The sequence below is a fragment of the Cicer arietinum genome, chromosome 3 (assembly GCF_000331145.2).
Source record: "Cicer arietinum cultivar CDC Frontier isolate Library 1 chromosome 3, Cicar.CDCFrontier_v2.0, whole genome shotgun sequence".
Lineage (NCBI taxonomy): Eukaryota > Viridiplantae > Streptophyta > Magnoliopsida > Fabales > Fabaceae > Cicer > Cicer arietinum.
In genome coordinates this window covers 43419896-43436257 of record NC_021162.2, presented here as the reverse complement: position 1 = coordinate 43436257, position 16362 = coordinate 43419896, and the positions used below count along the sequence as shown (strand labels likewise).

Here is a 16362-nt window from a genome sequence, read left to right as displayed (position 1 = left end):
AAAAAAGCGCTGTAATAGGTAGTTAAATTCAATGAAAGCGCATGTATTTTACAGCGCTTGTGAGAAAAGCGCTATAATAGGTAGTTAAATTCAATGAAAGCGCATGTGTTTTACAGTGCTTGTGCAAAAAGCGCTGTAATAGGTAGTTAAATTCAATGAAAGCGCATGTGTTTTACAGCGCTTGTGAAAAAAGCGCTGTAATAGGTAGTTAAATTCAATGAAAGCGCATGTGTTTTACAGCGCTTGTGAAAAAAGCGCTGTAATAGGTAGTTAAATTCAATGAAAGCGCATGTGTTTTACAGCGCTTGTGAAAAAAGCGCTGTAACTGATACGCGAAAGCGCTTCCTTTTACAACGCTTTTTTGACAAGCGCTGTAAAAGCCTTATAACGTGATGCGCAAACGTTATATGACCTACTACAGCGCTTGTTTTACAGCGCTTTGCATCAAAAGCGCTGTAATAGGTTCCGTTATTTTTAAAATATAATTACAACAGCGCTTGTGTTTAGCAAGCGCTGTAAAATGGGCGCTGTTAAATGTCATTTTTGGCGTAGTGAATTATTTATTTTTGTAAATGATTATCTTAATATATTAGTAATATTATGAATTTTGGTTATATGTGTACATCCTGCATGATAATAATTTTGAATATATTTAATTGATTTAATGATTAATGCAAAAGATTAGTGTTATATTTGTTTATTTTATTATTTTAAGTATTCTCTAAAATTGATAGTATTTTAGTATGACCATTTTAAGACAATATTTTAATTGTGAGTAAGTAAAATAAAATAAGTTAGTGTGTATAATTGTGATTGAAGCAAATGTTACAATAGAAATATATTAATAAAGAAGTGTTTATTTGAGCTTGGCCTAAGTTAGGGAAATATCATATAAATGAAAAAGGCAACGCAAGGTTGAGAATTTATACTTTGTACACTACACTTAAATACTTTGTTTGTTTTAATCTTTGTGTGGAATTACATGGTATGTTTGTAGTTCTAATTGAGCCTACAGCAGAATCGAAGAAAATAAATTTTTTTATTTGGTTGCAAAAGGTCTGGTGTGTACAAAGGAACTAAAAAGAAGTTAAAACGCAAAGACACAAGATCTAGAAAAATGTTCATTTAGGTTGCATAGTTATTTCTTGAAAGCCAAAGAGTGCAATATTAGTGACATGTCACTAAAACATAACAATAAGTAGTTATTTCTTGAAAGCCAAAGAATGAAATATTAGTGTCATGTCACTAAAACATAACAATAAGATGGACCCAGAGTTAGAATTAAGGTCATCTTGTTATTGGTGGTTTAAATACCGAAGATAATGAACTTATTGGTGAGATGATAAGGAATATGGTCCTACCAAAAGATATCCTAATGACTTTGAAAGATATAAAAAATGAAAGTGTGACTGCAACGAAGAAAGTTTATAATGCATGTTAAAGATACACGAAGACTATAAGGGATCTGAGATGATAAATGCCACATTTGTTGAAATACTTGGATGATCACAAATATGTATACAAATATAGAATAATTGATAAGTTTGAAACAAAATCCAAGATATTTTTTGAACCCATTATGAATCAATCAAAATGTTTAACACGTTTTTCTCCGTATTATTAATGGATTCAACTTATAAGATAAATCAGTACCGAGTGTCGTTGTTTGAGATCATTTGTGTAACTTCAATAGAGATGTGACATATTCAGTTGGGTTTACTTTTATCAAGTTTGAAAATGTCGTTGTGTCGTAATTTTTTGAATTCTTGAGACAATATTCTCTAAGTAATTATCATTGATAGAGATACTACATTGATGAATACTGCTGCAAAAAAGTTTATGTCCTCTACTACTTTATTGTGTCAGTATCATATTTCCAAAAAATTCAAAACTAGATGTAACTCAGATGTCAATATAAAAACTATCAAAGATGTCGATGTGATTGCAAAATAGGTCAAATTGAAAGAACTATGGGACACCATAATGAGGGCTTTAAACGTTGCAATGGACTCTTCTTTAGAGGATGGATATGTTGATGTTTTTGTAGAGTTCAGAAAGCTGTGAGAAATTTTCCAATGTTCCTCATAGTAAAATCAAGTTGATTTGAAAAACAATGACCGTTGATTATTTTGATGATAATAAAAATTATTTGGTGAGAGCAATTAGTTGTCATAATGAAATTGTTTAAGTGTGCAAATATTTTGTTAAAAGTTTTATAGAATCTATGTTGCATTCTCTAATGAATAAAGAAGATAAAAGAAGAAATCAAAGCAATGCTTTGAAAAATATGTTAAAGTTGTGTTAGACTCTAATCAATGCGCTCTTAATGCCTTTGATGAATCTGACAATACAAATTCGCTCTGATTATTTTGTGTTCGATAATTCTAAAAAATCATTTGACTGTCTCGTCAACGCATGAAGTCAACATTTTGTCAAAGTCAGCACTCTGGTACACAATGTCAACTTTTTTAAGTCAAATGTCTTATCAGTGAACTTTAAAGAAGTCAACATCTCAACATCATTTGTTCAAGTCAATAGTTTGTCATCCTTAGAATAATAAGTTGCACGATTTCAGCAAATACAAAACCATTGTTTGTATATTCATTTATTGTCATTATAATATTTCAGTTTTAGCGTCCATTCGTATTTGCAAGTTATTTTCTTTCTTCCATTATAGTTGTTTTTTCATCACAAAACAGTTAAACACTTCCTGTTCTAATTTTGAGTAGAAAATACCCAAGATTTTATTAAATTTAATTTTTATTCTTGTTTTAAATTTTTTATTTTATTGTATTAGTTCTATATACATAAGGAAGTGAATTGTCCATTCTACACGAATATCGATTTTTCTTTTTCTTGAAGCATAAATATTTAATTGAAGTGCTCATCAGGTGTGCTTCCAAAGTATGATTAAGAGGTGCAAATAGTTTAAGGTTTGCAAATGCTTTATGATACTACAATGAATTTATTGACATAAGGAGAAGGAGATTGATTATTGAGGATATGGGTGCATAATTTGCTGCATTAGGAAGGTATAATATTGTGTCTAACCTTACTATAATACTGCATTATAGCATGATTGTATGAAGGCTATAGCCTTTTTAGCATGGTGGATTTGAATATTATAGGGGAATGCTAAGGACTATGTACTCCTTCCGTCCAAAAATATAATAAAATCTGGTTAAATAAAATAGATATATTTAGTTCAAATTTTAAATTAAATATTTTTACATTTTGTCGACTAATTTTTGCTTACATTTTAGGATTGAATAGAATTACTAAGTATATAACTACATTACAGATGTATGTCTTTTCTCCATCCTTTGAGTGAGTGGCCTATATGCATCTTATGATTGTAGTCGTAGATGGTAAAGTGTTGCCTCTTACTACTAGGTGATGGAGTTCCTATTAATGAGATTTTACAACTTGAAGAAAAAGGTACTTATATTTTTTTCTACTAGGTTAATAGCACAAAGAGACAATTTAATGTACTAAAAGGTGCTAAATCATCCTGCCATGGAATATGTAATGGATGTTCTTCATTTGTATTAATAAAATGTATATTACTTGTATTACTCTTTGGTTCGTGTTAATTTAATAACTAGATTCATTAAATTGTAATTTATCTTTGGCATTGTCTTATACTTCTGTTAGTTTCCCTCTTCAGTTTTGCGAGAGAAGTTGCTGAAGTGCGGTAAAATGAAATATTTGGGACAATGTCAACGGTTTTTTATTTTAAGAAAGGTGTTGGCTACTTATATGTTGCGTAAATATATCAACTAATAACGAGAATGATTTTTAAGTGTCGTTGTAAAAATTATAAAATTTAATATTCTATTACCACCAAAATGTTTTAGTGTAGTTTGACTAAATATTCATTATGGAATCTGATAGGGTGGGACAACAGAGGTACCACATTGCCTCAAACATTTGCATTTTGCTAATTTCAAGCATGTTAATTTACTTAGGCGATGAAGGGTACTCTTTCGTCTATGTATCTCTTTTTCAAGTGAGTTTTTTAGAGGTTCTTATGAGGCCCCAAACCCTCCTGATTTTTCAACTACAAACAAATTATGTAGATCTTCTAATGACCTTCTTAAGGCATCATCTGATCACAAGCTTTTATTTATATACCTTTGATGAACAATCTTGGATTGTCTTATGAATCATACCTTTGGACCAACGTCTGCTTTGGTGGATCAATTCAAATTTCATCATGGTTTTAATTATTACAGGATAGAATAATAGTATGGAATATTTTAGAAGAAGTTAAACGCTCTCGATCACAATTTTATATAAAAAAGAATTGGAAAAAGGGAGAAATTTTTATTAACCGAAAGAATACTAATGATCAATTTTATATTTATCTACGATGGAATTTGAACTCAATATCTCGAGGAAACAAGGCTAACTCTTACCACTAAACTAACACCTTAAATGAAAATGTTTTCGCAAATGTCAAAGCAACAAATCAACTTTAAAATTCATGATAGTTTGTCATGTTAATACGAAGTGTACAAAATTGTACTTCGGCTGAGAAATCACATCATTGCATCACTTTCATATTTTTTTTTATATTCTTGATTGTATTAAACACATTATAATTAATGTATAATAATAATATTAGGTAAAGAAATAATTATACTCCCTCCATTTCATTGAGAACATCACTGTAGTTAAATAAAAGTTCTTTTAAGATGAGTGTTGTTTACAATTTTCAATGTAACTAATATGTTTTAGTTCTATCATCCAATTATTACTCTATGCATGGCTGACAATGGGCTTATGCAAGCAACCCAATTGCAAAAGTCCCAAATATTTTTTCTGTTTTTTTATAAGAACTATTAAACAATAATATTTCACATGTACTATAAGGCACAAAAATAAAAAATAAAAGGCCATAATTGAGAGACATAAACAAATTTTAGGAACAAAATAAAAATATAGAATCGAATTTTCAATGTTATTGATGCTATTTTTTATGTTATATATATTTAAATAAACAAATGTTATTTTTTATTTTTAGTGTTTTTTTTATTATGGATCCAATTTTTAAATTAGACAAATGACTTAAAAAATATTTGATACGATCTTATTTATATTTTTCAAAGCATCAACTTCATCTTACAATTATGAAAGTAGAAAACCAACCGATGATTAAAAAAAATGAGTAAAATGACAATTTTTTTTCTTTAATGTATATGTAAAAAATGTAAACGCCACAATTTTCTAAATGATAAAGAAAATGAGAAAATAATATTTTGCTAAAAAGAGGGAGTAGTATATTCTCCATAAACATTCAAATTTTGTGGCATAAGCAACTTGACTGCGCACACCAATAGCAAACTACACGTCATGTGGACGAATACGTACTAGTACGGTCATTTGCTACGACTTCGCAATTCTTTCGCCAATTTTTCCTCTACCTCTTCTTTGCTCATCCTCATTTCATGTGTGTTAATTAGTGTTAATTAATGATATTTTTAACGAGACTTTTTTTTTTTACAGTAATATGTAACTATTTTCAAAATTTAATGTAAAATATTATTGATCTTACAAAATTAAATAAAAAATTTATTGATTTTTCATTTTTCATGTAATAGTATATTACAAATAAAATTTAATGTACACATCATTTTGATTTTTAAAACATACAAATAAAATTTTAATTTATCTATCAAAATTGTTTTAATATATATCCATTAAATTGTAATAATAATTAAATAATAATAATAATAATAATAATAATAATAATAATAATAATAATAATAATATCTGAATTTGAAGCATAGACAAAAGATTCACTACCTTGCATTTTATCAATTGATCTAACATATAAATTTGTAACATAATTAATAATATAATAATAAACTATTTAATTTGGAGACATTTTCTAGTTTATGAGGTAAACATTTTATTTAAGCTTAAAGTCCTTGCTTTAGTGACTTCTCTTGAAGTCAATTATCGGAATATCAAATCCAATTAATAAAATTGATTTTTCTAGGTCCAAATCGAACAAAATCAAATAAATTTGTTCTCTATTAGTTCATATACATTCATTTATTGCTTTAATTACACTTAAACAGTATTAACTAATTCTATTGTTCATATCCAGTGTACTCTATCCCTTTGTACTAATATTTTGATACAATTTCAAGTATGATTAATGTTAAGAAAAGGTAAATTTTTCCGTAAGTTAATTAAAGAAATCGGCTTTCACATGTATATTCATCTTCTATCACCTTATTTTGTGAAAAATGATTTATTTATTTACAATTTTATATAATATCAAAGCAATTACATGAACATGAGATTCATTCATCTTGACTTTGCGGCTAATAATTCATAAACAATATATAAATACATATAGTTGACTTTGCAATATATTGAAGCAAACACTAAATTAAACAATTATCCAACACTATATATACTTGTACCATTCTAACGGTTTCAACTACCATCAATTAATTAGTTCTATTCAACTGTGAAGAATATTCGAGTATTTTCCAAATTATTTTGTTTTGGGAGAAAATACCTAGTAGAATATAGAAAGATGGATTTTATTGTAGGAACTAAGTACATATTGATAATGTTATGCATTAACATGATAAATGCAAGTCCAACTACTAATTATTATAATGTAGTTAAATTTGGGGCAAAAGCAGATGGAAAAAGTGATTCCACTGAAGAATTTATAATGGCATGGAAATCAGCATGTGGTAGTTTAATTCCTGCCACTATTTATGTGCCAAAAGGGAGATACTTGCTAAGAGGTTCAAATTTCCGAGGACCATGCAAGAGTAATGTGACATTTCTCAACGGTGGAACTCTTGTTGCTCCTGAAGATTACAGAGCAATTGGAAATTCAGGGTATTGGATTTTGTTCAATCATGTGGAAAATCTTGTTGTTTCTGGTGGGAATTTGGATGCTAAAGGGCTTGGTTTTTGGAATTGTAGAAGATCTGGGAAGAATTGCCCGGTTGGAGCGAGGGTAAGTTAATTACGTTTTTAAACTTGCATTTTTATTTTAATTGTGATTATGATTATAATTTTCTTTTAATCACGAATCAGTGACAGCAAAGCATTGTCACATAGTTACTAACCTTGATCGTAGAATAAAGATGATATGATCATATTATGAATTCATAGACATTATAAAAAAAAGTTTATCTATAAGAGAAGTTCACTGTTGTGTAATTACAAAGTAGAGTCCGACAAAATGGAATAGTTTGAACTTGAAAAAATTCAATAAATGTAACTTATTTTGTTAACTTATCTTTGTTAACATACGATGAACTAAGGGAGATTGAAAGAGTTTCAAATAGAGATTTTGAGTTATTTCATAAACTAACATAATTTAACTAATAGTTAGCATTTGTTTATAAAAAAGTTACGATGAAAATATATATACATTAATTTATAGGGTAAATACCACCTATAGTCCCTTAATTTAATTTGATGTCTTAAAATGTCAACAATGTTATCCTTATTTTTTGCAAAATTTCAAAATATTCATCAAAAATTTCAAACAAAACCCATAAAATTAATTATCATCTTCAATATAATGCAATTTCATCAAATTCATAACTTAAACCTTTAAATAAACTCATATTTTCATCTCTAACAACATCAAATAAAGAATGACAATATATGAGTTAATTTGAAGATTTGAGCTACAAATTTGATAAAGTTTATTTTATATTAAAGAATATAACTAAATTTATGAGTTTTGTTTGAAAATTTTGATGAATTTTTTAATTTTTGTAAAAAAAGGATAACATTGTTAACATTTTAAAACATAAAAGATTAAATTGTCACTTAAAATTAAAATAAATGACTAAATTGGAGAAAAAAAAAGAAGATAAATGACTAAAACGTTAATTGAAATTAAGTTAAGGGACTATAGGTGGTATTTACCCTAATTTATATTAAATTACTTTTTTAAGTGAAAATGATAATACTTACGTTTAAGATTAAGAAATGCATAGAAAATAAATTTAAAAAAATCTAAGAAATGGTTGAACGAAAATTTAAAATATCATATAGATAAATAGTTATATTCAATATAGATTGTACACGACTAAATACATTTAAATTTTAATATATATAATTGCAGACAATGACATTCAACTGGGTGAATAACCTGGTGATTAGTGGTATTACTTCAATCAACAGCCAATTGAGTCACATAGTAATCAACACATGCAACAATGTTGTTGTAAGAAATATGAGGATTATTGCACCAGCCAAGAGCCCAAACACAGATGGCATTCATGTTGAACAATCAAATGGGGTAACTATCAATGGATGTACAATCAAAACAGGGGATGACTGCATATCCATTGGTGAAGCCACTTATAATCTATTCATGTCCAATATCAAATGTGGCCCCGGCCATGGCGTAAGGTTAGTATACATTAACTTTAAACTTTAAAATAATAGAGTATTCACTTATATCACTAAATATAAAATTGAGTTGAATTATTGTGTATTGACGTTGTTAACATTTTTTACACTATCAGTATATATATACATACAATTGACATTTTCCAAAATTTACAAAACATAAATTTAAATTTTAAAAGATTTTTTTATTGTTTGAAAAGGAGTATCTGTTAGTTCAATATAGCAAATTGAGACTTGAATGAATACTTATGTTTTTGATATAGCATTGGAAGTTTGGGGAAAACAATGGATGAAAAAGGGGTGGAAAATGTGACACTAACGAATGCCATTTTCTCTGGATCGGACAATGGAGTTAGGATAAAGTCGTGGGCCAGGCCCAGCAATGGTTTTGTTAGAAACGTTCTCTTTCAAAACATCTTAATGAACAATGTTGAGAATCCCATCATCATTGATCAGAATTATTGTCCCAACAATCAAGGTTGTCCCGGTCAGGTAATTATTAAAATATACATCCTAAAATTACTATATTCTCTACACTTCAATGTTTACCTAAATTAAATTAATCATTTTGTCTAGAATTCGAATTCAAAACTTGTGTGAGTTAATTAAAGTAATATTTACCATTTATTTTAAAGCAAAAAAAAATAAATAAATATTAATCGTCAATTTTTCAATATTAAAGATTTGTTACGAATGAACGTAGAATTGAAAAAATTGATTAAAAAGTCAAAACACAACATTTAAATGAAAAGATTATGTATTTGTTATTAAAATAGACTCCATGAGTCAAATAGTATCTGTAAGAATACCTCCATCATGTAAATTTGATTAATGATATAACGTTTTTTGTTTATTAATCTACCTTAAATCTAGACCGATTAGTTTTAATCGTAGAAATCCGAATCCAACTTTTAACATGTATTATCAAAACAAATTTTCTTTTTAATAATTGTTTAACCACTCTGCCTTGAAGACATTTATTTGCAACACCATTGATTTATTCATCGATATTGAGGTTACACTTTTTACAATCTTAATTAAAATATTCATTTTAGAGGAGTTGAATTCAATTAAATTAACAACAATATTAATTTATTGTTTAACAGACTTCTGGAATTAAGATTAGCGAAATTACTTATAAGAACATTCATGGAAGTTCAGCAACAGCAGAGGCAGTAACATTTGATTGCAGCCCAAGTACTCCATGTGATGGGATCAAATTGGAAGATATAAACTTGAATTACAACAACAAAGCTGCAACATCATCTTGTAAGAACATTGTTGGGACCAGCAATGGAACACTAGTCCCAGAAAGTTGTCTGTCTACTTAATATAGAAGCATATTATTAAACATATTATAGTTAGTTATATAAATTAAATACAATAGTTAATTAGTTTGTATAACTAACTAATATGTTTAATTAATATGTATCATGTATATATGTGGCTTACATGTATATAATTTATAAATTTAGATTAGATGTGGGTCTATATATGCTTCAAAGTGAAGCAGAAGCTGCGTGGGTGCACATGCACAAGCTTCATGTAACATGACATAGTATTTTGGGATTAAGTTACATTAATCAGTGACAAGCTCTACTATATCTAGAAATTTCATAAATATAGTAAAGGAGTATCACCCATTATGTAAAATATGAAGTATTATGGGTTAGAATATCAGAAAATATGTTTTAGGATTGGTTTAAAGTTTTAGAGTAAATCTTTTAAGAATTGATTTTATATTGTTTACTTATAAAATATATGTACATTCTTACATGTCACATGTGTTTGTATTTTTTTCTAAGATTCTCATTCATCGTGAATATAATATTTAGAATTTAGGAAAAATATATTCATTTAGATTGATAAAAAAATATTATTGAAATTTGTAAGTGTGTATTATTTAAAAGATAAAATATCTTATGTGGTACTTTAATTTAATTTCAAGTAACCAATCACTTTTTTATCTTTCTTTTTTCCGATTTAATTTATTGTTGAATTTTAATTAACAATTTGATCATTAATCTTAAAATATCAACAATATTATTCTATTTTACATAATCTCATAATATTATTCATCATCTTCAAACAAAATACAGAAAATTCATTATCAATTTCAAAAAATTTCAAATATTCATCAAATTCATAACTTAAATTTTCAAACAAACTCATATCTTCATCTCCATCAATATCAAATCTATCAAATAAAGAACTTACACTTTAAGATTTGATCCTCAAATCACCAAGACAATATCTTCTTCTTTATATCATTCTCCAAATCAAATTCATAATCTAAATCTTAAAATGTGAGTTTTTTTTATAATGAATTTGATGTTACTGTTGTTGATGGAGATGAAAATAGCAGTTTATTTGAAACTTTCAATCATGACTATGATGATAAAAATATAGATTTTATTGAAGATGATTAATAATTTTATGAGTTATTTTTTTTAGACATCACCTACAATATTTTGTTGCAGTCTCTAATTCTTAACGTTTTCATTTTAGTTCCTATTTGTTTATTTTTATTATAAAATTCATATATAAGATAAATTTTTGGTATAAAAAGATTAATTAAAATTAGTATGTTATTAATATTGTTAACTTAAAACTGAAATCAATTATAATATAATGACTATAATTTTTTTTATGTCCTAGTTTTTCATATTTTTCTTTCTTCTAAAAATGAGTCGCAAAAAAAACTGTTGGAACGTACAATTCATACATAGAATAAATATTTATCTCTAATCAACGAGTTAAATTTAGTATAATGATTTCACGTTATTTGTTTGGAACTGAGTTGCTAAAAAAGCTGGTAAAACATATAATCATACACAAAATACATGTTTGTTATTAATCAATTAATCAAAAATTAATAGTTGTTAATTAGATGTATGTGTTGAATATAAAAAGTATTGAGAGACATATTGAATAGCCCGTGTATTTCAACTACACAACAAAATTTCTTTATATAGACAAAGTATATTAAACAACCCTAATTTACAGTAATACTAATAGGCCGGAATACTTACATCCCATCTAATCTAATTATTTACATTTTAATATAATATTTAACACTCTCCCTCAAGCTGGACCATATAAATAAAATGCACCTAGCTTGTTACATATATAACTAATTGTAGGACCTCGCAATGACTTTGTAAAAACATCTGCTAACTAATCATTGGAATTGACAAAGCTAGTGATGATGTCACTCAATTCGATCTTTTCTCTAACAAAATGACAGTCAATCTCAATATGTTTGGTCCTCTCATGAAAATCAGGATTTGAGGCAATGTGCAATGCAGCTTGATTATCACATATTAGTGTCATTGTGTTGGCCTCTTCAAATTGAAGTTCTTTCAGTAACTGTTTCAACCAGATGAGTTCACATGTTACTAGTGCCATGGCCCTGTATTCTGCCTCAGCGCCGGATCTTGCAACAGCATTTTGTTTCTTACTCTTCCAAGATATTAAATTTCCTCCGATAAGTACACAATACTCGGAAGTTGATCATCTATCTATAGGTGAGCCTACCCAATCGGCATCTGAGTAGCCAATTATCTGAGTATGTCCTCTATATTCATAAATGAGACCTTTTCCAAGTGCACTTTTGATGTAATTAAGAATCCAGATTACATCATCCATATGTTTTTGGCAAAGAGAATTTAAGAGTTGACTTACCACACTGACAACAAAGGAAATCCCAAGACGAGTGACTATGAGATAGTTTAATTTTCCAACCAATCTCCTATATCTTCCTGAATGTGATAGAGGCTCCCCCTGATTGGGTAGGAGTTTGACATTTGGATCCATATGAGTATAAACTGATTTGGCATTTAATAGGCATGTTTCTTCAAGAATATCCATAGCATATTTTCTTTGTGAAATTACAAGGCCATCCTTGGATTGGGCTACTTCAATGCCCAAAAAATAACGGAGTTTACCAAGGTACTTAGTATGAAATTTATTTGAGAGATGTTGTTTTAATTGAAATATTCCTTGCTGATCACTACCAGTTATAACAATGTCATCCACGTAAACAATAAGATAGATGCACCCTTGGGCTGAGTGATGATAAAATACAAAATGATCGGCTTCACTACGAATCATACCAAACTCTTGTACTACCGAGCTGAATCTGTCAAACCAAGCTCTATGAGACTGTTTAAGACCATAAAGGGACCTGTGTAGACGACAAACCATGGTGGAAGACTCCCCATGAGCAACAAACCCTAGTGGTTGCTCCATATAAACTTCCTCTTCAAGATCATCGTGCAAAAAATGTATTTTTAATGTCAAGTTGATGGAGAGGCCAATGTCGAATTGCTGCAATGGAGAAAAACAGTCTGACATATGTCATTTTGGCAACAGGTGAGAATGTGTCACTGTAATCCAAGCCAAAAATCTGAGTGTATCCCTTGGCTACCAAACGAGCCTTAAATTGATCAATCTTACCATCATGACCAACCTTCACTGTATAAAGCCAACAAAACCCGACTAACAACTTCCCGTGAGGTAAAGGAACCAGTTCCCAAGTACCACTGCTTTGTAGAGCACACATCTCATCAAGCATTGCTTGCCTCCACTTAGGGTGGGATAATGCTTCACCTGTAGTTTTAGGAATAGAAACAAAAGACAAGGAGGACAAGGAAGTGTAATGTAAAGGAGAAAGACGATGATAACACAAATCAATATAATGAGGAGATGGATTACGAGTGGTGCAAATATTCTTACGAAAAGCAATGGGAAGGTCATGCTCAGGTGGCAGGGCTGAATCCATAGGTGGCGTCGGTGGAGAGTCTGTAATGGGAACAGGAACATGCACAACAGAGGATAAGCGACGACGTTGATATGTTTGTAGTAGTCGTGGAGGTTGGGAGGGAGACTTGATAGGTTCGATAGGAATATGAGTGGGTGGGATAGGGATAACTACTTGAGAAGGTTCGGGATTAATGTCCTGATAGGGCTCAATAGCTATATGGGTAGGTTTAAAATATTGTACAGACTCGAAAAAGGTAACATCGACTGATGTAACATAGCAGTGTAGTGTGGGAGAATAACAACGATATCACTTTTGGGACCAATGATAACCGAGAAAGACACACTTGAGTGACCGAGCTGACAATTTGTCCAAACCAGGAAATAAATTGTGGACAAAACACGTGGACCCAAAGACACAAGGTGGTAGTGGGTGAAGAGGGGTATGGGGAAAGAGGACCGAATAGGGGATATTGCCATCAAGGACAGAAGACGACATACGATTGATAAGGTAGCACGCCGTTAAGACTGCATCCCCCCAAAAATGGAATGGAACATTGCCACGGAGAAGTAAGATTCGTGTGGTTTCAATGAGATGCCGATTTTTGCGTTTGGCTACCCCGTTTTGCTAGGGTGTCTGAGGACATGATGTTTGGTGTAGAATACCGTTGAAAGCCATAAAAGTTTGAAATTGATGGGACAAATATTCCCGAGCATTATCACTTCTTAAGGTACGAATGGAAACTCCAAATTGAGTTTTAATTTCTTGATAAAATTGCTCAAAAATGGAAAACAGTTCAGTTCTATTTTTTATTAAAAATAACCATGTACAACGAGAATAATCATCAATAAAAGTATCAAAATACTTAGACTCTAAAGTAGACAAAGTACGAGAGGCACTCCAAACATCAGAGTGAACTAAAGCAAAGGGAGATGATACTCTTTTATTGACTCGATCAGGAAAATTACTACGGGTGTATTTCTCTAACTAACACGACTCATAATGTAAAGTAGACAACTTAGACAAACTAGGCACCAGTTTTTGTAGTTTGGCAAGACTTGGGTGTCCTAGCTGAGCATAGATAGTATTAGGGGACTCTGTGGTAGAGCACGTGTCTTGGAAGATGTAGAAAGGTAATGGAGGCCTTGTGACTCACATCCGACGCCAATCGTCCGTCATGAATTCTGGTCCTGCAAGGTAACGTTATCATTAGTGAAAGTAATAATACAATCATAAGACCGAGTCAATCGACTAACTGAAAGTAAATTAAAGGGGCATCCAAGTACATAAAGAACATATACAACTGAGATGGAAGGGAGACTGTGGACAGTGCCAACTCCTTGAGACCGGGTTTGAGTACCATTGGCAGAAGTTATAGTAGGTAAAAAACCAGATGTAGAGAGTGAAGAAAAGAGACCTTTATTATCAGTAACATGATCAGACGCACCAGAATCAAGAATCCAAGTGCCGAGAGAAGATGAGTGAGAGAGGTAAACAGATGAGTTACCAGTGTGTGCTACCGAAGTGGGAGAACTAGAGTTCAGATGACTCTGAACCCATCGGAGAAAATCTCCATAATTTGTCGGGGAGCCTTGTGGAGATGGTGTAGTCTAAATAGTGGCAGAATGATCAAGCTGAGTTGCATTTATCGAAGGCGAAGGCTTACCATGCAACTTCCAACAGCGATCATTAGTGTGTCCAAGCCGATTACAATGCTCACATTTGGGACGAGGCTTAGATTTGGATGGTCCTCCACGAGAACGATTCTGATTATGTCCTTGAGATGCAAGGGCAACAGTGTCACCCGGAACTGAAGTAATAGAATGCTCAACTGGATGTTTTGCTAGTACTCGAAGAAGGATCGCTGAGTAGTAGACATATTCGGAACAGTAACATATCTCAAAATTTAATCACGAGTTGCAGAGTACTCCTGGGGTATACCATAGAGTGCAAGAAGCATGAAGAAGGTGTTGCGTTGGTCCAACTCCTTCTTCTGTTCAACTGGATTACTTGTAGCAAGAGGGAGAAGCTCATTAAAGTCATAAAGTGCACTATGATCGGTGCCAAGATATGAAGAAATAGAGTCATCGAGTGTCTTTGGAGTAATGATATTCAACAACCGGTGACAAACTCCATAAAGACGTTGTGTGTCGTTAGTATAAAGTGCCTTTGCTTGACTCCAAACCGATTCACACGTGAGATGCGGACGGAAAATCAGTTTAACATCTGAATGAAGTGTAGACTTAATGACACTACACAACTGAACATTAATCTGACTTCATTTGGATGTTTCAGTCACACTCACCTTTTTAGGATTTTGAGTGAGATGGTTCTCGTAACCTAGATCACGCAGCCATAGTTTGATGTCGGCGGCCCAACTATCATAATTTGATCCATTCAATTTTTCAACAGAGAGAGGAGAAATGATGTAGTTGGTGAAGATGCTCTTTGTTTCAAACTGAGACGTCATGGTCAGTAAAGAGTGTCAGAAACGCGTCTGAACCGGGAAAACATGGGATGTTTGAACTAGAACTCATATATTCGTAACTCAAAACTGAAAACTGAGGGTAGATATTGAAGCAAGAGGCCAAGGCGAGTGCTATGGAAGAATCAGCGTCGTGAACGTTTGTCGTACGCGCCGTCACGCGGGGTGGTTGTAGGCAACGCATGGATCTCACACACGTGATGGCAGGCGACGCGTGAGGGCGCGTGTGGCTGTTTCTGATGACGCGACTGAAGGATTTGGCCGATCTGGGGTGTACAACGCTGCTGGAGTGGTCATTCGTTGAAAAAAATCATCAAATACAGTGACGACAGTGACAGTAGAGCGTGAACGGATGGACAGGGATTGATAAATCAGCGTATCAAAGGAAGAGATGGGGAAACCGGAGTTGAGAACACGGTTTGCCGAAAAAGAAAGAAAAAAAAAATTCTCCAGAGATAGTGGGTCCACCGGGTAGTTGACGATTAGGGTTGTCTCTCAATAGGCTCTGATACCATGTTGAATATAAAGAGTATTGAGAGACATATTGAATAACCCGTGTTTTCAACTACACAACGAAATTTCTTTATATAGACAAAGAGTATTAAACAACCCTAATTTACAGTAATACTAACGGGCTGGAATACTTACAGTCCATCTAGTCTAATTATTTACATTCTAATATAATATTTAACAGTATGAATTATAGGGA

At 31.2% G+C, this 16362-nt stretch overlaps 1 protein-coding gene across 1 annotated transcript; it reads left to right on the top strand.

Annotated features, from left to right (window-relative positions):
• The first annotated feature begins 6477 nt into the window (after nucleotides 1-6477).
• Nucleotides 6478-10095, top strand: LOC101504574 (polygalacturonase-like). Its single transcript, XM_004513456.4, has 4 exons — nucleotides 6478-6991; nucleotides 8117-8406; nucleotides 8670-8898; nucleotides 9513-10095. The coding sequence occupies exons 1-4, from the start codon at nucleotides 6554-6556 to the stop codon at nucleotides 9735-9737; spliced, it is 1182 nt and encodes a 393-aa protein (XP_004513513.2). The 5' UTR covers nucleotides 6478-6553; the 3' UTR covers nucleotides 9738-10095.
• The last annotated feature ends 6267 nt before the right edge of the window (nucleotides 10096-16362 follow it).